The 24,935-nt window shown below is 46.1% G+C and overlaps 1 protein-coding gene across 1 annotated transcript; it reads right to left on the reverse strand.

The window, feature by feature from the left end:
* Positions 1-14,784: 14,784 nt before the first annotated feature.
* LOC142301873 (gastrokine-3-like) lies at positions 14,785-24,553 on the reverse strand. Its single transcript, XM_075342912.1, has 6 exons — positions 24,500-24,553; positions 23,730-23,783; positions 21,929-22,066; positions 21,728-21,838; positions 18,830-18,968; positions 14,785-15,017 (listed from the first exon to the last, which is right to left on the reverse strand). The coding sequence occupies exons 1-6, from the start codon at positions 24,509-24,511 to the stop codon at positions 14,929-14,931; spliced, it is 543 nt and encodes a 180-aa protein (XP_075199027.1). The 5' UTR covers positions 24,512-24,553; the 3' UTR covers positions 14,785-14,928.
* Between the last annotated feature and the right edge of the window lie 382 nt (positions 24,554-24,935).

The following is a 24,935-nucleotide window of genomic DNA, read 5'->3' on the forward strand; positions in this document are numbered from 1 at the left end:
GAAAGACAATTCTAGGTTTATATGAGGTCATTTACATGTACAGTAAAAATCCTTTTATTCAGCATTTATAGACCTAACAGGTGCAGGAAATGGGTTATTAGTTAAAAACTAGCATAGGATATATTTGTAGGGGTCTGGTGGAGTCTGTCTGAAGAAATCAATATAAAGGCTACCTTGGGTCAGACTTGGTTCATGCTACTACATCTAGCAGAGCCCTGAGGAACCCCAAATTTCAGTCTGTAAACCTTTAATCAGGAATATTGACTTAAAATGGGGCCTGCTGAGTTAAAGGGAATGTGTCACCAGTTTTTCGGCCTATAAGCTGCGGCCCCCACCAGTGAACTCTTATACAGTGTGTCCACCCACATCCTGTCCACCGCCATTAACTTGAAAAGGGCAGCAGCTATAGGCATAGAAGTGGTGTCTAGGTATAGTAAAGTAGCCATGCATTACACAATGAAACCACCTATAGCACCACCTGGTGGAAAAAAACGGAGTTAGAATTTTTATTTAAAAAACGGAACGAGATAGAGAAACAAAGTGAATTACAAAGATGTAGGGCATCATCACTTCAATACGAATCGACACCTTCCATACAGAAAAGCTATGATTAGAATGTATAAAACGGGGAATTACGCTATTATGCAAATAAGTGTGCAATGTCATACCTGACGAAATACTGTAGACTGCTAATAGTACATACTGTACAGTAAATGGGATTGTTCAAAGGGTTGCCCAATAGATCTCTGTGACGCTGTTCTCTCCAGCGTAACGCATCCATGTTTAAACATTCATGAGTCGCGCTGGAGAGAACAGCGTGACAGAGGTCTGTTGGGCAACCCTTTGAACAATCCCATTTACTGTACAGTATGTACTATTAGCAGTCTACAGTATTTCGTCAGGTATGACGTTGCACACTTATTTGCATAATAGGGTAATTCTGCGTTTTATGCATTCTAATCATAGCATTTCTGTATGCAAGGTGTCGATTCGTATTGAATTGATGATGCACTACAACTTTGTAATTCCCTTTTTTCTGTATCTTGTTCCATTTTCGAGATAAAAATTCTAACTCCGTTGTTTTCCACCAGGTGGCGCTATAGGTGGTTTCATTGCATAATGCATGGCTACTTTACTATACCTAGACACCACTTCTATGCCTATAGCTGCCACCCTTCTCAAGTTAATGGCGGTGGACAGGATATGGGTCGATACACTGTATACAGCATTCTAACATGCTGTATATATGAGCCTAGGCCGCTGTGTAGAATGTAAAAATCACTTTATAATACTTACCTAAATGGTCGTGCTGCAGTGGATTTTAGTCAGATTGGCATCTACGTTGTCTGGTACCGGCGCCTCCTCTTTCGACCATGTTCGTCCTCCTTCTGAAGCCTGTGTGCATAACGTATCCTACGTCATACACACTCGCCGGTCCCGCGCAGGCGCACTACAATACTTTAATCTGCCTTGCTCAGGGCAGATCAAAGTGCGCCTGCGCAGGACCTCAATGCCGGCGAGTGTGGATGATGTAGGACGCGTCATGCACCCCGGCTACAGAAGAAGGATGACATAGATGGCCGAAAGAGGCGGCGCCAGCACCGGACAACGGAGACGCCCATCTGACTAAAATCCACCGCAAAATTATTGAAATTAAATGATTTTTTTATTTATTTAAACAAGCAATTTTGTGTTTTCAAAAAAACGTTTCGGTCAGATGACCACATCAGGTTTTTTTACACTAAGACAAAAGAAAAATTGAGATATAAGACAATCTTATGGCATGATAAGCATTAACATGCAATATACACAAATTAGAAAATATATTTACAATTAATGCATTATAATATAAGCAAAAGGATTTTGATGACAATCAGAATGTCCAAATAAATGTAACATATATTGATAAACATCAAGAAACACATCAAGATGAAATATGATTCACTAGTCAATATTCAATAAGCATCAGAATCTGCATCCTATGAATAAAATAGAACAATAAGTAAGTAGCTGTCGTCAGAACTGATACTGTGAAACAGGTAGTTACAATGGCATCATTGGCAGTGTAGGTCTTATTAGTAACAGAATCAATACACAAAGAAGCTCTCACGCTATGTGTCCACGTTGCGTTCTGTCACTGCAGAAATTTCTACAGTGATTTGAACAGCACATGTGCACTTCAAATCGCTGCAGAAACAGTGCGTACTGAAAAGCCGATTTCATGCGCTTTGGATGCAGCCTCTCCCATACACAGAGCGGGGGCTGCATGCAAAACGCACGAAAGAAGTGACATGTCAATTCTTAGAACGCAGCACTTCGGCAGCAGCCGAAGTGCTGCATTCTAATATGCCACGTTTGCATGGATAATGCACAATCTTCACAGATTGTGCTGGGGATAAAAATACGCTACGTGGGCACATAGCCTTAGACATACCAAAGCTCGTAAAGTAGTGTGGATAAACTATCAATTTAGATAAGAAACTGCCTCTCCGGGTCCGTGGTGCATATGTCCTGCCTACATGACATCTGGGTTTAAATATACCGCTTGATAAGCTAATGGGCGTGTGGATAATGATGTCGTAACGTCACTTCCTGTAATTTAAACGGAAGTTACAATCCTGGATGGCACTATGTGTAATAACTTGGTTACACTTCCATCATCCATAATAAAGGCATGGCAGCAGTACATGATTTAATGTCAAAGAACGACTTCCCTATTGATGTACATGATTGTTGCTTAGATTTTTTACAAATTGTATTAACTGAGAATTTTTTCTTGTTTCAAGATACCTTTTATATCCAAAAACAAGGTACCGCGATGGGGTCCAATGTAGCGCCCCCCTACGCTAATGCGTATATGTCGTTATTTAAAGAGATGTTTGTATATACATATAAGGGATATAAAAAACATTGTATAATTTGGAAAAGATTCATTGACAATATCTTTTGCGTATGGGGAGGGGGCTCATTGGACTCCATCATGGATTTTCATCAACACATTAATGGTATATGGTCTGAACTTCAATTTTTTATGCAGTATCATCCACACAAGATAAATTATCTGAACACAACAATCACCAAGGGAAGTGATGGTTATCTACAAACAGACTTATATGTAAAATCTACAGATAGAAATAATTTACTCTTATATGATAGTTGTCATCCCAAAGCCACAAGGAACTCCATCCCCAAGTCACAATTTGGATTGTTAGCCAACAAGATATGTGGATGGCTCGAGCGCCTCCGGACCCAGGGGTCACGTCGCTCTGCAAGGGGTTGCTGGCGATCTCGATGGGGGTCGTTAGGTAGATGTACGGCCGGAGCTGTATTTGAGTTCGTGACGCCACCCACAGGACGTGGTGAAAGTGTAGACACCACCGCTGCAGTTACGGGCACACCCGGGGGAGATGGTCGTGCAGAAAGATGTTAACCCCTCCGTGGGCAGGGATGGTGGCCCTGGGACCCGTTTGGGGAGAGTGGATGTTGGGCGGTGCAGGGCGGTGCGCGGCCGGATGGCACTGTTGTACTCACGATTACTGACACACACAAGTCTCTGATGAACAGAGTTGATGGTGGTCGGTGCCCGCAGCCGGCTGCGTCTTGTCCCCCACCCGGGTTGGTGGTTGTTAAAACATTAAACTTAATACATCTAGTTATTAAACACTTTAAATAGGACATATTATATATGTTCACAGTTCTGTTTATGTGGGAGGGCATAGCTTATTGATAAAGTTCTTATAAGGATTAAATATTAAGGTATCCATATTGAATATACATAAGTGCTGACATAGTATGGTATATGTATTAATCTGGAAGCTTCTAGTGATTGCATCATGTGCAACTGTGCTCAACAAAATTTCCCTATATGGTCTGGACAGCTGATATATATATATATATATATATAAATATACATATATATATATATATACCAGTATATATATATATATATATATATATATATATATTTATATATCATGACACGAGGGAGGGGGTCTCTCACTCCTGCATGTTGCCAACTGACCCAGGATCCATGCAGCCCTCCACGAAGTAACATGCTGTCAGGCCTCCAGCATGAGCCCATTCAAGAACTCAAGAAAGATGAATGAAGATTTCTATTAATTAATATGGACTAATAGAATCTCTTTTACTTAAGCAAACAAGAATTTTATTTTTCCTTTCTGTAACTGATTCTGGCAACCATTTTTAAATAGCTATAAAATACATTTATTTTTTACATATTCTGCAGTCCATTATTCATGTGTCTTATCGCGTATTTGAAGAAAAATATATTTAAGAGTATATTTTTAACAGTGGTCCTGGCCTTTCTCCTGCACCTCTTTATGTTGTGTTGACTGCCTATGCCTCAGCAATGGGAGTCCGCTCCCCGACTATATATGTGCTGGAGGAGTCCGTTTGCCCGCAGGCGCTGGCCCGTGGGATCTCTCTGCCTGTGCGGTGGCTTTCTATCCCCCTCGGTGGGCTGTTGCCTTCTTTTGGGTTTTGGATGGGAAAAGACCTAAGGTCCAGACCTCAATCAGTGAATTCGACGTGGTCCAGTGGCTTCTGGGCCTTGGTCTGGGTCTGAGTACCCCTCCTTGTGCTCCGGTTTCCAGTCAGTTCCCCGGTTCAGTACCGGCGGGCTACTACCCTGTCCCGGTCCCTTACGGTTCCACCTGGCCATCTTCCAGGCTCCTGCATGTCAGGCCACCGCCTGCCTCCTAGTCTAGGTACCAGGGCTACAACCCCGGCACCTGTCAGTTTCCGCTGCAGACCTGGGCACAGATCTGCCGCACTCTACTCCTCCTGTCACTAAACTGTAAACTGAACTGAACTGACTGAACTACAGTTTCCTGCCTCAGGTCCTCTGGACTCCTCGGTGGGCATGGCCAACCACCTGGCTCTGCCCCCTGGCGTGTCCATTAAGCTCTGAGGAAGGTGACTAGGTTTTGTGTGATTTGCTGCTGTTACCTTATTAGGGGGACGGGTGTTATGCAATGGCCTACCTGTGACTACCTGGCTAGTCCAGGGCGTCACATTCCCCCTTGGTTTAATACAGACCGTCCGCGGGCTGTCCGACCACCACCGTTTATTTTTATTTTTAAACTGGAAAAGATAAAAAGAGAAACACATACATACAATTATATTAACATTATTTACATTTGTCAATTATATGCAGAATTCTTCCCTTGCAAGAGGCATTTTGCGTAAACATTGCAACATAAAAACACTTTTATTAACCGGGAACGGGACGGGACCGGGTCCTTTCAGTTACCCACCCAAACAAACCTAGACCTTGGTGCCACCGCTAAGCAATAGTGCGCAACCCTTTTCCCCAGTGCAGGAAACAGGAATGGGTCCGGGTATTGCCCAAACGGGCCGGGTACAAAGTTCCATACCCGGCAGTCTCTCCAGAGGCCCCACGTCCTGGGGACCCCTGACCCGGAGGGTTGTTACCGGTTGCAATGGTGACAGGGCATCGGCCATCACATTCCCGCAGGCCCTTCCTCCAGTCTGCCTCTCTGGAGGCTGTGGAACCGAAAGGATGGTCCGGGATTATTTACAAACAGGGTAACTTTGCTGCCGACGCAGCCTTCTCCAGTCACTTTCCCACAGTCCACCACAGGGCAGCACAGGTCCCCAATGCCACCTTCACTCACGGGTGACACTGTCCATAAAGACCCCGTCCTCCACTGCCTGCAGTGCGGGTACGGTAAACCGGGCTCTGTTGCAGAAACTGTCCTCACTCCTTTAACTCCTTGACGTCCTACACCAGGGGCTCCGACCCCTGATGGCGCCTTCTGCGGCTCCGATCGCAGCGGCATTCAACAAGTCGGGCAAGGTCCTCCTCCTTCCACCCATGTGCTGGATGGCGTCTCCCGGGAACATGGGGACGTTCAACAAAGGCAGGAGGTTACTGCAGGAGCGGGTCCTTTAAAACTTGTAACTTTAATACTTTAAAACTCTGGGGGTTAACTTGCAGTAGTTCAACTTGCAGCGGTTCTCACTATTGCAGGGGACCGCACTGCGCCATCGTCGGACGGGTTATCGGGCTCCCCATCCAGGTGCAGTAGATCCCTGGGTTGTGAACTTCCAGCGGGAAGGGCGGCGGGGGCAGCGTACACGGTACTTCTTCTTCTATGAGTTGTGCTACTCCAGGCTCGCTTGTCACAGTACTGGCAGGCTCCAGTTCCCAGCTGATCAGGGATGACATGGGGGTCTGCGTGGCTTTGGCCCGGCGCTGCACAGCTGCGGCGGCCCTCTGCTCACGGGCCCACACCCTGGCAACCATCCTCCGGACCTCTGCCTTCCAGTCGAGCACCCGTTGCAAGGTTTGCGCTCTTACCCGGACGCAGAATCGGCCCAGCTCCCGCTCCAACCATACAGCGGTTCTGGCGGGGAGCTCATTCGGGTTGCGGTCCTCCGGATCAAAAGCCACTCCGCCTCTGCCGCTTCTGGGTCCCGCCACTCCGGTGACGGGCACCGCTCCGTTCACCTCCCTGAACGCCGACATCCTTTCCTTCTTCCGCGGTCATCATCAGCTGCCGATTCACCCGCTCCCCCTTGGTCTTTTCGCGGCCTTCCCTTTTTCAGCCGGACAACTTCACTGTGCGACCACTCACTTTCTCTGCAAGGCCGCGTTCTCCGGGGCCGGGGCTTACGCTTTCGCGCCCTTTCTGCGGGGAAGAAGACTCTGGCGGGAATCTTCTCGCCAAAAGATGACGACTTCTCCAAATATGGCAACGTATCACCGCTGACTTCAACCTCAAGGTGCACTTCACTGGGTAAGTGAATGGATCGAATCCTGTTTGTGACGCCAGAAGAGTCGATGTGTAACGCCCCACGCTCGGCCGCAGCCAAGCCGCTCGGGACCGGGCTCGTTTGGTGGGTGTCTCGAGCACCTCCGGACCCAGGGGTCACGTCGCTCTGCAAGGGGTTGCTGGCGATCTCGATGGGGGTGGTTAGGTAGGTGTACGGCCGGAGCCATATTTGAATTCGTGACGCCACCCACGGGACGTGGTGAAAATGTAGACACCACCGCTGCAGTTACTGGGGCCCCTGGGGGAGATGGTCGTGCAGCAAGATGTTAACCCCTCCATGGGCAGGGATGGTGGCCCCGGGACCCGTTTGGGGAGAGTGGATGTTGGGCGGTGCAGGGCGGTGCGCGGCCGGATGGCACTGTTGTACTCACGATTACTGACACACACAAGTCTCAGATGAACAAAGTTGATGGTGGTCGGTGCCCGCAGCAGGCTGCGTCTTGTCCCCCACCCGGGTTGGTGGTCCTGGCCTTTCTCCTGCACCTCTTTATGTTGTGTTGACTGCCAATGCCTCAGCAACGGGAGTCCGCTCCCCGACTATATATGTGCCGGAGGAATTTGTTTGCCCGCAGGCGCTGGCCCGTGGGATCTCTCTGCCTGTGCGGTGGCTTTCTATATCCCTCGGTGGGCTATTGCCTTCTTTCGGGTCTTGAGATGGGAAAGGACCTAAGGTCCAGACTTCAATCAGTGAATTTTACGTGGTCCAGTGGCTTCTGGGCCTCGTTCTGGGTCTGAGTACCCCTCCTTGTGCTCCGGTTTCCAGTCGGTTCCCCGGTTCGGTACCGGCGGGCCAGTACCTTGTCCCGGTCCCTTACGGTTCCACCTGGCGGTTTTCCCGGCTCCTGCAGGTCAGGCCACCGCCTGCCTCCTAGTCTAGGTACCAGGGCTACGACCCCGGCACCTGTCAGTTTCCGCTGCAGACCTGGGCACAGGTTTGCCGCACTCTACTCCTCCTGTCACTAAACTGTAAACTGAACTGAACTGACTGAACTACAGTTTCCTGCCTCAGGCCCTCTGGACTCCTCGGTGGGCATGGCCAACCGCCTGGTTCCGCCCCTGGTGTATCCATTAAGCGCTGAGGGAGGTGACTAAGTTTTGTGTGGTTGGCTGCTGTTACCTTATTAGGGGGATGGGTGTTATGCAAGGGCCTACCTGTGACTATCTGGCTAGTCCAGGGCGTCACACATCCATCCCTACCCACGGAGGGGTTAATATCCAGCTGCCATCCCATCGCCCCCGGGTACTCTATAACAGCAGCGGTGGTGCCACATCTCACCACACACCATGGGTGGCGTCACAGAGTGATTATAGTAAATCCCGTACAAATACGTCCCCTTTTATTCGAAGTGTCCGCGTGACCCCCGGGTCCGGAAGATCCCTCAAGTCACCCTGCAGATCCGGATCCGAGAAGCCCCGGCTGCTCGCACGGGGGCGGCACACATCCATTACCTCATGTTCTACTTCCTCACTCTGGTCCTCCTCCTGACTTGTTGACTTAAGGCCCTGTCACACACAGAGATAAATCTGTGGCAGTTCTGTGGTTGCAGTGAAATTGTGGACAATCAGTGCCAAGTTTGTGGCTGTGTATAAATGGAACAATATGTCCATGATTTCACTGCAACCACAGATCTGCCAAATATTTATCTCTGTGTGTGACAGGGCCTTTAACATGACTTGTTGGTAACTGTATCTCATCATCATCCACCTCTTGAGACTGTAAAGGCCGTTCTCCACCTTCATCTCCTTCTATATTTGGGCATCATCACACACAATCTCCTCTTGAATCATGCAGTGAGAGGCCATAAGAAGCAATAAAAGGAAAGGTAATGAGTTCCTGAGAGTTCCAATTGTGGTTTCACTTGTCTCCTGGGACTCGCCATTATAGGAGGAAGGAAGATCAAGGTGAGGATTATGTGGTCCAGACTCTTGGCTACTGAGACTGGACAATGTATGACATGGTGGTGTTGGCAAACAGACTGGAGGCATTATCTGCCATCCAACCCACTACTTTGGCTTCAGCAGTGGTGTTCCGCACCCACCTGCAAACTGGGACTGGATGCTAGGTCTAGATGATGACTGTTTGGTGTGCTCCCACAGAACACACAGTTTGCCCTGGTCCACAGCCTCTGCATGCTCCACCGTCAGCGGGACATCCACTTTCCCATTCCTTACCGCATACCTTGCATATTTTAAATTAGGTATGTGAACCGCCCCAGCAGCGGTCGAACCGCTCGGATCCGGGTGTCGCTACTTGTGGTTCGAGGGTCTCCGGACCCAGGGGCTCAGTGTCACTCTAAAATGTGATGGGGGATTATTTACAGGGGATTAGAAAGTTTGTGACGCCACCCGTGGTGTGCGGTAACAGGGAGTACCACCGCTGCCGTTGGGAGTACCCGGGTGATGGAACAGGGCAGCCAGATAAAGTTACCCCCCACGAGTAGGGAAGGCCATGGGACTCTGGATCATAGGGGTTTTGCAAGGGAGTGCAGGCTCGCTGGGAGCAGGGGCTGATCAGGTACTCGCTAAGAAGGAAAGCAGACGCTGACAACGTAGTAAACCAAGTCTCTGGGTGTCGCTGCCCTCTTGGGGTAGCTCGTCCATGTCTCCGTCCCCTGCAGTACTGCCTGATGGTCCGGAGCCTGCCTCCGTGCACAAATTTTTAGTAGTGTCCAAGTGGCCCGTAAGCTTGAAGCTGTCCGGGCTCCGCTCCCCACTTTTTGGTGTGAAGGAGCTCTGCTCTCAGGAGCTCACGCTTGGGATTTCAGTGAGCTGCTTTGGTTCGAAAGCCCTATCCCCCTCGTTGCGCTAGTGCCCTCGATCTCTGAGCTTTGTGGGACAGTCTATAAAGGCCCTATCCTCCGCAGGTTAATTGCCAGGTTGCTTGAAGCCTCTCCCCAACCTAGGGTCCAGTACCCCGACGTGCTTTCGGTCTCAGCTCGGCTATTGTACTTCAGCTACCGACCGTCCTCCAAGACTAACTCCAGATATCCAGTCCCAATATCCCGTGACCGGGTCTCTGACTCCTCCAGATCCAGACCACCGTTTGCAACCCAATCTTCTCCTCCCCGGGAGACACACGCTCCCTCCTAGCTCCTCACTGCTCGATGGCTACCACTCAACTCTCTTCTCTTCTCTCCCCTGGAGCCAACTGACTTGTCACCTCCCACCTCCCTGCCTGACCCCTAGGTGTGCAGCCCTATTCCAGCTCCGCAGCCCACTGGTGTGCCTGACAGGGTGAGGTGCGAGGTGTGATTGGGATTTTTGGATGCTGATGGAGGCAGTGCTGCAGGTTGGGAACCCAGAACCAAGTTCAGTCCTGCACTAAGAATAAAGAGCATGCAGTACCCTGTGACGACCTGACTAGTCCAGAGGCGTCACATTTGCAGCTATGAGTGTTACTATTAGACAATGGACTCTATTTAAATTGGCCCTGAAAGCACTTTTGGTTATATGTGGCAGCACCAAGGTCTATAAGGCAATAATCACTGGCGAGATGCCTCTATAACACGGTCCCTTCTCCAGCAGCTCTTCCTACACTAATTGTAGATAAGAACAATATTATTAGACAATAGAATCTATTTAAATTGGCCCTGAAAGGATTTTTGTTTGTACATGGCCGCAGCAATATATGGAAAGGCAATATTCCCTGACTAAATGTGTATAAAACACTATGTCATCTCCAGAAGTTAACTCTAAAGTAATTGTGCCGCACCCGTACCAGCAGCCGGTGCTGCTCGAATCCGGATCTACGGTGCGGCTCGAGGGGTCCTCCGTACCCGGGCATCGCGCGGGCATGCCGAATAAAAGGGGATGTATTTATACGGGATTGGTTGGAATGCCACCCATGGTGTGTGGTGAGATGTAGCACCACCACTGCTGTTGAGGAGCTCCCGGGGATGCTGGGCTGGCAGCTGGATGTTAACCCCGCCGTGGGTAGGGATGGATGTCCTGGGACCCAGTGTCTCTATGCTGAGGAGGGTGATTGCAGGGGCCGACGCACCCGGCCAGGGCGGGGATGTTACTCACGGTCAAATAAAGCACACAAGTCTTGTGGTAAACCAAGGTGATGGTGGCCGGCTGCCGCAGACGGGTGTATCTGATCCCACACCCGGGCTGGTAGTCAAAGTCTCTCTCCTCTGCACTCAGTATTTTGTAGGTAGGACTTCCCGGTCTGAAGCGCGGGAGTCCGCTCCCGGTCCTTTGGTTGGGAGCCATGCCTGTCTGACGCTGACCCTTGGGATCTACGGGCCCTGGCGGTTGCCCTATCCCTCTCTGTGGGTGGTTGTCTACTTTTCGGGACTTAGGTTGGGACAGGACCTGAAATCCTGCCCTCAATTGGTTAATAAGCTAGGCCGTCGGTGTCGGTCCTGGCTTCAGGGTCCAAGTACCCCCTCTGTGCACACGGTTTCTGGGTCAGTTCTCCGGTGTCGGTACTGGTGGGCTCCAACCCTGTCCCGGTCTACCTCGGATCTCCGCAGCCGTCTTCCTGTCTCCTGCAGACTCTGGCTACCGTCTGCCACCTAGCCAAGGTGTCAGGGCTCCGACCCTGGCACCTGTCAGCTTGCGACCTCCACTCCCAACTTCAACTTGAACTTATCTCTAACTGACTGTTTTCCCGCCCCGGTCTCTCCAGACCCCTAGGTGGGCGCTTCATATCCGCCTGGTCCCGCCCACTGGTGTGTCTGTCCTTCCCTGAGGGGGGTGACTAGGATTTCAGGTCAGCTGATTTAACCCTTCGTGGGATTGGTGTTGTGCGGGGGCCTACATGTACATCTACCAGGTTTTCCAGGGCGCTACATAATTGCAGACCAACAGCGGTATTATTACAGTAGACAATAGAATCTATTTGAATTAGGCCTGAAAAGGACTGTTAGTTTAACGTAGCACCAGCAAGGATTGTAAGGCTATTAAACTCTGTAACACACTGTTCCTTCTCCAGCAGAAGCACTCCCTACACTATTTTTGAGTATAGTGGACAAAGCATGGCGTCACCAGGTCTTATATAGACCCAATGATGCTATGTGACCAGCCAATCACAGTAACGCCAGTACTCAACATGTCTACGGCATAACCATGATTGGCAGGCAATTCCTGCATATTTAGTGGCTGAAAAACAGCCGGGAAACATGCGAGACGGGGACTCGAGCATGGCTCTCTAGCATTCACGATACTCGGCTGAGTATTGAGTCTGAGAAGAAGGCGTGATTATAGCTGATAGTATGAAATGGGGCCTGGTATGACCTCAAGGGGAGGGGGCTTCTGTGACTACAGGTGAAATGATAGAACTGATATGATTTCAAAATGGGAGAAAGAAAAAACTAATATACAACTTAGGGCAAAGAGTGGACACTGCGGCACCAACTGTTCGGGAGTGTGCGTAACTGAGCTGTGTCTACTTTGGAGGAAGAGTAATCCTGATAACTATTTATGATAGAACACTGCGTTCTGGTTTGAAGACCCTCTGGCAGATTCTTGGCAAATGTAAACATTGCGTTTGACAAAAAAATGCGTTAAAAACGCATGCGTTTTCGATGCGTTTTCCCTGCGTTTGGGCTGTGTTTTGCATAGTGCTTTTAAAGGAGAAATAAAATATGATAGGATAGGATTTGATAGATAACTAGAATACATAGATAGATAGAGGGATAGATAGAAACAATAGATAAAAAGAATAGATAGCATGACTGCCCGCTGACAGCAGACAGAGACAGAGCCATGCCATGAGAATGAACTTGTGTGAACCTCTGAGGTCAGTTTCATGACGCAGGCAGTAGTGCGGGGCTGCAGCTGTGACGGCAGAGCTTCAAGCGAGTTCATTCTCATAACATGGCTCTATCTCTGTGTCACGGCCTGATTTTCGGTCACATGTGACGGACTCCAGCTGTGACCGGAAATCACCTGAGTGACGGCACCACTGTCACTCGGGTGATTTGTTGTCACAGGTGGAGGACTCCAGCTGTGGTCACGGATAACCTGAGTGATGTCACTGCTGATAGCGTGACTGACTTCAGTTGCTGTGTGGAGTTCACAGTGGGCAGTCTTGTGCTATGGTGCTCACTGTGAGGTTCCGATGTAACAGAGCTGGAAGCGTCATGGGAGCTCGTGTGGATTACGTAAAAAAGTGGTGAAAGAGGGTGTTTTTTTGTCTTTTTATCCATATAAAGGATTTTTTGGGTGTATGTGTTTATTTACTTTCACTTACAGATTAATCATGGGGGGGTGTCTCATAGATGCCTGCCATGATTAACCTAGGACTTAGTGCCAGCTATGGGCTGCCATTAACTCCTTATTACCCCGATTGCCACCGCACTAGGGTAATTGGGATGAATCGGGTAAGGTCCCAGGATTCTTCCATCTAATGGATGTGGTAATTCTGGGTGGCTGCTGGCTGATATTTTTAGGCTGGGGGGCAGACTAAAAATGATAGGCCTCCCAGTTTGAGAACACCAGCCAGAAGCTGTGAGGCTTTATCTTGGCTGGGTATCAATTGGGGGGGACCGCATGTTTTTTTTTAAATTATTTATTCATTTATTGTACTGCACGATATAGACCCACCCACCGGCGGCTGCGATTGGTTACAGTGAGACAGCTGTTACTCAGCGTTGGGGTGCGTCTGACTACAACCAATCAAAGACGCCGGTGGACGGGGGAAGCAGTGAATATAAGATGAGCCTAGTGAGCGGCCGGCACTTTCAGAAGCAGGAGAGGCCGCAAGAGCAGTGTGACAACCGCGCGGTGCCGTTGATCGGTGAGTATGAAGGAGAGAAAGAGGGGGAGGAAGGGAGAGGGAGAGACCGACAGAGAGAGAGACACCGAGAGGGAGGGAGAGAGAGAGATCTGCGTTTTTGATAAGAACTGATACAAAATGCAACCAAAATGCAGTGCAAACGCACAGCTAAACAATTTGGTTGCATTTTGACACATCTCATTCATTTCAATGGGTGGAAAATTTTCACAAAGCACAATGAAGATGTGACATGCTGCTTTTTTCAACGCAACAATTTTGACAAATATTTGATCAAACAAAATGCTGCCTAAAAAAAGCAACGTACGGATGGAAATTCTGACTTCTCATAGACTTTGCTGGGGAAGGAAAACGCATGCATTTTGTCATTGTACAGTTTAAAACGCAACCAAAACGCAAGAATATCGCAACGTGTGCACATGGCCTTGGTCTTAGTGCATTTTTTTAGAAAGAGTTCTAAGGAAATTTGAATAGATCTGTTTCCTACTGAAAACTGCAAGTGCGATGATGATACCATTAGGTTTGGCATAGGCACTGTCATTCTTTGCTGTAGACTCTAGACTTATAAATTCAATACTACATAAGTCATAACTATATTTTTTCTAATTTTTTTTGTTGGACACAAACTATAGTCAGCCATATGAAATTTTAGAATGCATGTAATAACAATTTCATTATTCAGGCCTATAGCAAAATAATGTAGAGCGCTTTCCAAAAATCTTAAGTCTCATAGTTGTCCTTTAGGCAGTCCAACAGTAAAAATGTAGAAATGGCACAAATAAAACTTAGAAAAAAAAGCTGAAAATTATATCAAGTATTTAGAAGTGGCAACTTCAAAGCTAAACAGATGTAGTATGTATCAATTTATAATGATTGAAACCCATCCAATATCAGTTTTAGTCTTCAGTCTTCACCCTCTCTTAGGGTTAATGCACCATCTAGTGGGCACTCAGTGCATTACAACCTACAATTTTTTGTGGATTGATGACTTATTGTTTTCTGTTGATCTTGTACCGTATTATGGTTTTGATGGCTTAGGCTGTTTTTACACATCAGATGAGTATACCAATTAAATGATGAGCCCATTACATATAATATAGTCATAGTGTTGGCTGGCACCTTTTCAATATAATACATTCTCTTTAAAAGTTGAGTAATAACACTGGTACTCTTGTATTTCCATTACTTCCCTTAGAGCCAATTATGATATGAAATAACACACAATTATGTTTTGTGTTTCTTTTTATTATTGCTTTGTAACCATGGAAGTTGATATTTTCTACTGTTTCATCGCTGTGATGGCAGCTGGTAATGAGATTCTAATGTAGACTGCGCCGAACTATCTGTAGATGTTTCACAGAATGGAGATTACAGATGAAATCCTCCGCAAAGACCAATATGAAGGCAGAATAAATGAATGCGGGCACATCCGCCAGCACCAAAACCTGCTTTAGGACCTGCGGAAGAGAACTCAATGTCAATTGCAGTGTTTTTATATTTTATCTTTATTATATCACATGGTTCACTTTACAAAACTGTTCAGACTATGGGTTGGTTTTGTAGATAAAGCATAGAATGTGGACCATTTTAGTACTAAAGAGCGTTTGTCAGCTCCAACTGACACTGTAAACTAAGCACTTGTTGTGGATAAGTATATATATATATATATATATATATATATATTTTTTTTTTATATATATATATATATATTTATATGGAAATTGCATGTTTTAGTACTCTAATCTCTGCCTGCGTTCTGCAGAAACTGAAGTATAATCATGCAGTAACTAAGGTGGTCCGTGCACTCTGGGTGTGGCAAGGAGGCTCAGGGCTAGTGAGGTGTCAGTCGCGAAAGATCCGGCTCCCTGCTATGACTGACAGGATCCGGCATCCCATTGAGAACCACTAAATTGTCTAAATGGCTCTCACTGACCGTAAAACTCCGGTGTTCAGTAGACAAAACCCCGCCCACCTGAACAAAACCCTGCCCAAGCAACAATTTAATTGGCCAGTTGTAAGTGGGTGGGGTTTAGCCACGGGTGGACGGGGTTTTGGCGGCGTTAATATCTTAAATATGTGTTCACTTGGGATGAACACATATTTAATAGGGAGCCATGAACGATCCAAAAGAGCCGGACTGCCATCACTACTCAGGGCACTGTTCCACCCACTGGTTTTGAATGTACCCCCCTCCTTGACTGATTATTGACTGTAATGGCTTTTCTGGAGCAAGCAATTTCTGCAGAAAAAACAGTGCTGTCAATCACCTGATCCCACTGGGCAGAAAGAAACACTGAGCTGTTTTGCCATACCAAGGCTGCACCGAACACACTAAATATCATATACTGTTGAAACTAAGTACAGGTGATCCGTGCATCATGGTGAAGCCAAACATTTAAGTACACCTTCCCACTTGCTTGTTTTCCATCTATTTCCAGGAAACCCACTGGGCGGAACGGAACACTGAGCTGTTTTGCCACACCAAGGGTGCTCTGAATACACTAAGTATCATATACTGTTCAAGCTAAGTACAGGCGATATGTGCATCACGGGGTGGGCAAACAGTTAAGTACACATTCCCACCTGCTTGTTTTCTACCTCCAGGAAACTACTGGGCGGAATTGAACACTGAGCTGTTTAACACACCAAGGGAGCACCGAGAACCCTAAATATCATATACTGTTCAAACTAAGTAAAAGCGCTCTGTGCATCATGGGGTGGACAATTTAAGTACACCTTCCCACCTGCTTGTTTTCCATCTATCTCAGCTAGAGCTGTCAATCAATGAAGAAGGAGGGTGGAGAATAAAGGAAGCCAAGCCGGTGGAAAGTGCACTTAAATGTTTGTGCACACCATGATGCACTGAGCACCTGTGCTTAGTTTGAACAGTCATTGTGAGCTGACAGCGTCTCTTTAAAGGGAACCAATCACCAGGATTTTCGTATATAACCTAAAGCCAGTGCTATACTGGCACTATCAGGCTGATTCTATACATACCTGTAGTGGTTAGCTCGGATGTTTAGGTTTTGAAATCCAAGAAAGTAAAGTTTATAAAATTAGCTGCTTGATGAGTGACAGCAGCTGAGGATCAGATAATATCTGGGGGGATTCATAGTTATCCCCCCCCTGTTAGAATTAGCATAAGTATTATCGACCTTGCAGGACCTGTGGTGACGTCATACCCATGTGACCAGAAGGGGCGGGGTCTCAGCCAAGAAAGCTGATATCAGGAAGCAACATTTTTCTGTTAGCAAGATTTGTATAAAACCAAGGTAAAACCATGGTAAAAAAATGCAGCAAAAACACCCTGTGTGAACATGGCCTAAGACGCTGCATTTTTGATGCAGTGAAAATAATCAGAGTAAGGCCTCTTTCAGACATCAGTGATTCTGGTATGTATGTTGCAGGTTTTATACATACCAGAATCACAGATAAATGGAAAGCCATTAAAATCAATTGGTCTGCAAACACATCAGTGATTTTTCATTGGCGTGTGTCCCACTCGGAGACAAGTCCTTTTTTTTCTGGCATCACTGATGTCCCACGGACATCACAATGGTGTGATCTGTGAAACACGTACTAGAAAAACTACATACATTTAAAAAAAAAAAGCTCCAGGCCTGCTAATTATACTCAGGGATATGCACTGCATAGCTGACCTGGAAGTAGCTGCAGAGGGGAAACTGCAGCGGTCGGACACACCATCGTGGGAGATATCAGCACCATGTACAGCAGCAGCGTGGACAGGTGAGTATAAATGCCTGATCTCCATGTAGTATCACGGATAGCACACGGAGATCACGGAGAGCCAAAATCATAGCACACGAAGGGACATATGCACCTTCATCACGTCAGTGAAAAACGTGTGTTTTTCACTGACTTGTGAAAGAGGCCTAAGAAATTCATTGTGAGCACACAGCCTAAAGAGATTTAAAATCGTTTACTAAAAGTGAGCACTCAAGTTTGGGTTCACTAATAAACCACAATGGAGAGAGAGTCACACTAAACAACTTACCAACTATCCCAACAACGATACAACCTGATAGGGATCGCTGGTAAGGTGCTAGGAGGTCGCTGGTGAGATGTCACACTAAGCGACGCTCCAGCGACCCCACCAGCAACCTGACCTGGCAGGGATCGCTGGAGCGTCGTTACACGGGTTGCTGGTGAGCTTGTCACACAGGCAGATCTCACTAGCAACCCGTGACCAGCCCCCAGCGCCGCGTGGAAGCGATGCTGCGCTTGGTAACTAAGGTAAATATCGGGTAACCAACCCGATATTTACCTTGGTTACCAGCGCACACCGCTTAGTGCTGGCTCCCTGCACACCTAGCCACAGTACACATCGGGTTAATTACCCGATGTGTACTCTGCTACATGTGCAGGCAGCAGGAGCCAGCTTCTCTGGACGCTGGTAACCACAGTAAACATCGGGTAACCAAGAAGCCCTTACCTTGGTTACCCGATATTTACCTTCGTTACCAGCATCCGCCGCTCTCAGCTATCAGTGCCAGCTCCCTGTTCTCTGCACTCCTAGCCACAGTTAATTACCCGATGTGTACTGTGGCTACGTGTGCAGAGAGCAGGGAGCCAGCACTGACAGCTGAGAGCGGCGGACGCTGGTAACGAATGTAAACATCGGGTAACCAAGGTAAGGGCTTCTTGGTTACCCGATGTTTACCGTGGTTACCAGCGTCCGCAGAAGCCGACTCACTGCACATTCAGTTGTTGCTCTCTCGCTGTCACACCAAGCGATCTGTGCTTCACAGCGGGAGAGCAACAACTAAAAAATGGCCCAGGACATTCAGCAACAACCAGCAACCTCACAGCAGGGGCCAGGTCACACACAGCAACATCGCTAGCAACATCGCTGCTACGTCACAAAAGTTGTTCCTTAGCAGCGATGTTGCTAGCGATGTTGCTTAGTGTGACGGGGCCTTTAGTCATGAGGAGCCAATACGTCAGAGCTCTATGTTGTCACTAAGTACCATATTATACCTCCTTTCCTCCGTATAAGAACTGCCACAGAAATGGCCACTTGTCGCTGGGCTCCGCTACAGACTATCACTGACTGCATGATATTCCAGGAGCTGGACACTTAGGGGAACTCTTTTACCAAAAAGGAACATGCTGAATGGACAGCCGTTTGTGAACATTCGGGGATAGAACTGATGGGTACAATAGAGTGGAGTTATACGATGTCTCTGACATTAGTGAAGTTCTTGATAAATATACTTGGCAATAACGAGACAACCAGGTGTATACTTACTGCTATCCTCCCGTGCCCAATAGGTTGGGACTTCCCAGCAAAGACTTTGTACAGCGTTTCCATACTGGGCAAGATCATACACTTGTTCGTTAGACACAAAGTAATGTTTGCGCAGCTCCTCCAGATCCTTCTTCTGCTCCTGAAGGATCAAAAACAAAGAGAACATTGTCATCAACTATCCTATAATTGTGTATACGATGATATAGCACTGCACAAGCCGATCTAATGTCACATAACCTATAGACTATTATCAAATGCATGTACTCTGCCTCTTTATTATAGATGGAAATGTGAAATTCTCATTTTCATTGTAGTATTGCTAGAAACAAGGGATAGAATGAATTAAAAGGTAATTTCTAACTCCAAGTTCCCATCCCAATATATAGTAGGTGTAACAATAGTAATATTACCGAAAGCCTCCAATTAGAAATGTAGTATAGTTCTGTCTCTTACCTCATGTGCAGGGCATTACAGCTTAGGTATCCATGGTTGCGTCTACTCATATAGGGACAGTTACCTGCTCTTTGTCATAATCATGGATACCTAAACTTCAATGCCCTGCACACGAGGTAAGAGACAAAGCTTATCAGAAAAACTATACTACATTTCTAATTGGAGGTATTTGCTAATATTATTATTATTACTATTATTATTATTATTATTACACCTACTACATATTACGATAAGATCTTATGGATGGGAATAACCCCTTTAATTACAGTAGAGGTCCTATAGCAGACATCAGCTTCATGTGCACTTAGTAAAAATGTTAGAGCTTGGAAATAGTTTAACCCTTGGAAGACAATTTTAACATATAGCCCCATTTATGGTATAGATCTAAACAGGAACAGACACATACAGAACTGGGTCCCTGTTCAAAACAGTATATGGGCTCTTTGCAGTGAAATAATATGTCTATGGCAGAAGCTGCTTCCTGCTATGGAGATGGAAGTTGCCTCCTCTACGTTTCGGCCACTGTGTGGCTATACAAGTAATGCAAATACTATGTCCGCTCCTGGATCTATGTTGTTAAAGAGTCACTAATTTATTTTTTTTATAATCTTGTCCAGCATGTATAGTTCTTTAATTATGCAAATCAGTTAAACACTGTATTCGGTTTGGCTATATTTCTGTAGGAAAAAAAAACATGTAAGTGGCCTTTCCCTAATACATGGGTCCCCAACTCCAGTCCTCGAGGGCCGCCAACAGTGCATGTTTTCAGGATTTCCTTAGTATTGCACAGGTGATAATTTAATCACCTGCACAGTTGATGATTCCAACACTTAGCAATGCTAAGGAAATCCTGAAAACATGCATTGTTGGCGGCCCTCGAGGACTGGAGTTGGGGAACCCTGCCCTAATATGTTTGACTGCCTTCAGCTGCATTGATATTAGAACATACTGTTGAAGTACAGCTGATGGCAGTAATGAGTCAACACCCGTATACTCCTCTGATTGTTGTGCTTATCAGAACAGTCTCCGACAGCAGTTCATCCTCAAAGATAGTGAGACTCAGGTGCTGATCTTTTCACTGCCATCATCTGTACTCTAAATGAGTCCATTCTGAAGGTGGAAGCAGGCAAATAGACTGGGAAAAAGCAAGTGGGTGGCCACGTGCATTCAATTTTTGTTCTTGTAGGAATGAGGACATCTCCTCTAATAATGTGATTTTGCAAGGTTGCATAAATTTACATGCTGGACAACATTATTTCAAACCAAATATAATATACATATATATAGAGAGGGAGAGGAGAGAGACGAAGAGGAGAGGAGAAAGAGAGAGAGAGGGAAGAGGAGGAGAGAGAGGGGAGAGGAGGGGAGAGAGGGGAGGGAGAGAGAGGAGAGAGAGAGAGGAGAGAGAGGGGAGAGAGACAGAGAAAGACGAGAGGGAGAGAGGAGAGAGAGGGGAGAAAGAGAGAGACAGAGAGAAAGGAGAGAGTGAGAACGGAGAGAGAGGGGAGAGGATAAAGAAAGACAGAGAGCGAGACAGAGAGAGAAAGAAAGGAGAGAGGGAGAAGGGAGAGACAGAGAGAGAGACAGAGAGAGACACAGAGAGAGACACAGAGAGAAAGATAGAGAGAGAAAGGAGAGAGAGAGAAGGGAGAGAGAGTGAAAGGAGAGGGAGAGAGATAGAGAGAGAGAGAGAGACAGAGAGAGAGAACGGAGAGAGAGAGAGAGAAAGGAGAGAGAGACAGAGAGAGAGAAAGGAGAGAGAAAGAAGGGAGAGAGGGGGAGAGGACAGAGAGAGAAAGAGAGAGATAGAGAGAAAGGAGAGAGAGAGAAAAGAGAGAGAGAGAGAGAGAAAGGAGAGAGAGAGAGAAGGGAGAGAGGGGGGAGAGGACAGAGAGAGACAGAGAGAGAGATAGAGAGGAAGGAGAGAGAGAGAAGGGAAAGAGAGAGAGGAGGGAGGGAGAGAGAGACAGAGAGAGAGAAAGGAGAGAGAGAGAAGGGAAAGAGAGAAAGGAGAGAGAGAGAAGGGAAAGAGAGAGAGGAGGGAGGGAGAGAGAGACAGAGAGAGAGAAAGGAGAGAGAGCGAGAAAGGAGAGAGAGAGAAGGGAGAGAGGAGGAGAGGACAGAGAGAGACAGAGAGAGAGATAGAGAGAAAGGAGAGAGAGAGAAGGGAAAGAGAGAGGAGGGAGGGAGAGAGACAGAGAGAGAGAAAGGAGAGAGAGAGAAGGGAGGGAGGGGGAGAGAGACAAAGAGAGGTGGAGAGAGATAGAGAGTAAAAGAGAGAAAGAGAGAGGAGAGGAGAGACAGAGGAGAGAGAGATTAACTACTCTTTAAACTACTCTTTAATGGATCACACTCCAACTTTTTCAGGTCATGGAAGTTTAATAAGGAGGCCTGATTATCTGGAATTGTTACAAATAAGATATTCCCTCTTAGATATTCCTTTACCCTCTTGGTGTGAATCCACTCGTTTATCCGTCCAAGGCCTGGGAAGGTGGCGATATCCATGTGTGCCAAGATGCAGATTCCTTTGTAGGGCATGTGGTAGGCAACAATGTTCTGGAAGCAGCAAAAAATAGAATGAGTGATCTAGTGACACTATTAGTAATAACCAAACACTAAGGTGAGGTTTCCACCCCAGCGACGTACCTGGCTGTAATCAAAGACGGCGTTGGCGGACTGCCTACCAGAGTAGACATTGAACACAACCACCTTGACTTGCTCATTGATGTTCACAGTGTGATATTCATTCTCTCCATTGTATCCTGTGCCTAAGTATTGGAAAGCCTGGAAAACACATTTGTACATGGGGTTATGTCTTATACAGTATGCAGTTCCCATCATTCTACAATAACAATTAATAAGATCAACAGCAGTAAAAAAAGAAATGTATTTAAGGAGAAATATATAACCATCACTCTAATATTCTGATGGTACTCAGACACAAATAAACCTGAACTAGATCTAATCCTGTCTTTAGAAGTTATCACTTGTACATGGGATGTGTGAATAGATTGACGATTGATTGGACTCCGACTGTATTTCCTAAGGGAAGAAGTTGAGCGCTATACTGTATGTTCAGCAGTCCCATAAAGAATCAATTCGGCCACCCCTCCATTCAGATGGGACAGCTCAGAGCCTTGCACTACCGGTCAGATCCACGCCTATTAACACTAGAACTACTGAGGTAGTCATTTTGACTACTTTGCACCATGTATTTCTATATAGCTGTCACGAGTCCAGTAGTTCTAGTGTTAAGTTACCACCTATCCTAGAAATCAATGTAAAAGCATTTGTTTTCTATATTAGCTGTTGGGAGAAAGAGGTGGAAAGGATGGGGGTTCTCCTCACTTCAATACTTATAACTAGAGCTTACATTTAAAGCTAGAATCGGCAATAAGCAAACTTGGGAAGATGACATGGCTGACTTGGCTTTTGGAGTCTTTGATAATGAAGGATAAAAGGGCTCTATCCATGATAAATGGTTTTATTGTAGTTTAAAGCACTGATCACTGGGGGCCACATTTCTAGGATCCATATTTGTTACTAGAAAGCAATCCCAAGATCCTGTTGTAGAGAAATGGATGAAGTGGTTGGGCAGCATGATGGCTCAGTGGTTAGCACTGTAGCCTTGCAGCGCTGGGGTCCTAGGTTTAAATCCCACCAAGGATGACATCTGCAAGGAGTTTATATGTTCTCCCTAGTGTTTGTGTGGGTTTCCACCAGTTTTTCTGGTTTGCGCCAACACTCAAATGACATACTGATAGGGAATATATATTGTGAGCCCCAATGGGGACAGTAATGATGATGTCTGTAAAGTGCTGTAGAGGTAGTGCGTAAAATTAAATAAGTGGTGTTCATGAATGTTCCCCACTTCTCCATTCAATGTATATAGGACTGATAGTAATACCTGAGTACAGAACTCAACTATCTGCTTCAATCCCATAGAAAGTTCAATGGAGCTGCCGTAAGCGTGTATAATCACTGCTTCATTCATACCCCTCTGGAATAAGGGTTTAAGATCTCTGGTGATCAGTTTGGCTTCCCAGTAGTAAAGCCACCATTGATCAAATATTTTTATGGGGGGGATAACCCTTTAAAGTCATGTGTGGAGTTGAAAAGGTCAACTATGACCCTGGTATTGCTGACCATGACCAACCTACCATTATCTTCTGGTTGTGATAGAGATGGCATAGTCCTTTAATTTCAGTAAAACAAGTTTAAATGGAGAGAAAGGTAATTTACCAAACACTACTTAGAATGGAAGATTTGGCCAAATTGTTGATTGTCCAGTCTAGAGAAGACCGTGATTCTATGAGAAAGCACCTTACATCTCTTTAGAATATATCGATAAAGATATCATTCAGACAACGCATTGTTGGCCAACAAAGTACACAGGCCAGTATAACAAAAGACTCAAAAAACAATATAAGGATTACTGATTTCTTACCTCATCTCCATGTAGTGGGTTTATGAAGAAGGCCAAAAAGCCCAAGAGCAGAAACTATGGAAAAATGTAAAAAAAATGATCAGATTTTTAGAATCTCTAACAACTGTTTTTGATATCTAGAAAATAAACTGAATTAGTTTGACCACAGACAGAAAACTAGTGCTAATACTTAAATTGTTATTTCTGAGAATGAAGCGGCACATGTTAGCCGGAAAGAAAAGATAGATAAATCAATTTTCAGTTTGGCTAGTCTGAGTTAACCCATAGAGGCACTAGCGGACATTGACAGAAAAGGGCCCCTGTGCGGCAACAATATATGGGCTCTTTGCAGCCTAAGAGCTTATGAAAATACACAATTCCTCCTGTTTTGGAGGTAGAAATGGGCCCCGTAGCCTCTTGGGTCCCTGTGCGGCTGTGCCAATGATATGTCCGCCCCTGCATAGTGGTACCAACATCACCAAAACACCACTGTGAACTATAAAGAACAAAGGAGGTCAAGGATGATGATTATTATGGAGACCCCCCTACTTTGGGCTACGCCACCACACACTACCACTAGTGGAAAAGAAGTGACCTGTGAGCTCTCTATCATTGCAGTTGGGGAGGTGAGCCTCAGAGAAGGCACAAATATAGCATCTACCACATATATTAACCACTCTATAATTTATCATCCTATACTTTACAGAACATTTCAACCTTTTGTCCTATTAACCTCAGAATATAACATATAATACAGCTGCATTATGTATACCCTTATATCGGCCACTTACCACGGCGCCCATTCTTAGTAGTGTGGTCTTCAGGTCAAGAATGGAGGACTCTCGTCTCCTGCCCTTTTATATGTTCCTGCCAGAATCACTGAACAATGGGGCGAGATAAGCCCAGAAGCTGCAATCTGTGATACACCAGAGTAAACCCTACTGTGCGTGACCCATGTTTGTTAACTAGGATTGGTTTAATTCCACTCTTATGACCCTTTACCTCCATACACATATCAAAAGCTAGGTATAAAAAATGACTGCAAACAGAATGAGGGTGTGGAAATGTCATGGAAAATGGAATAAGTATTTAATTATAAAGGAGAAAATATGTATTATAGAATATGATGACCCAAAAAGTAAAGCGGTGAATCACAATCTAGTAATACAACCCATTAATAATACGCAGGTCTCCTTATCACTCAGCTGTTAAGCTCATAACCGGTGT

The sequence above is a fragment of the Anomaloglossus baeobatrachus genome, chromosome 4 (genome assembly GCF_048569485.1).
Source record: "Anomaloglossus baeobatrachus isolate aAnoBae1 chromosome 4, aAnoBae1.hap1, whole genome shotgun sequence".
In the NCBI taxonomy this organism is placed as follows: domain Eukaryota; kingdom Metazoa; phylum Chordata; class Amphibia; order Anura; family Aromobatidae; genus Anomaloglossus; species Anomaloglossus baeobatrachus.

Coding starts and splice junctions, on each gene's coding strand:
- LOC142301873 (XM_075342912.1), bottom strand. Junction 21,839..21,928: donor CCGTCTTTGATTACAGCCAG/GTACGTCGCTGG, acceptor TGCTGCTTCCAG/AACATTGTTGCCTACCACAT. Junction 15,018..18,829: donor TTGGGCACGGGAGGATAGCA/GTAAGTATACAC, acceptor TCTCTTCCGCAG/GTCCTAAAGCAGGTTTTGGT.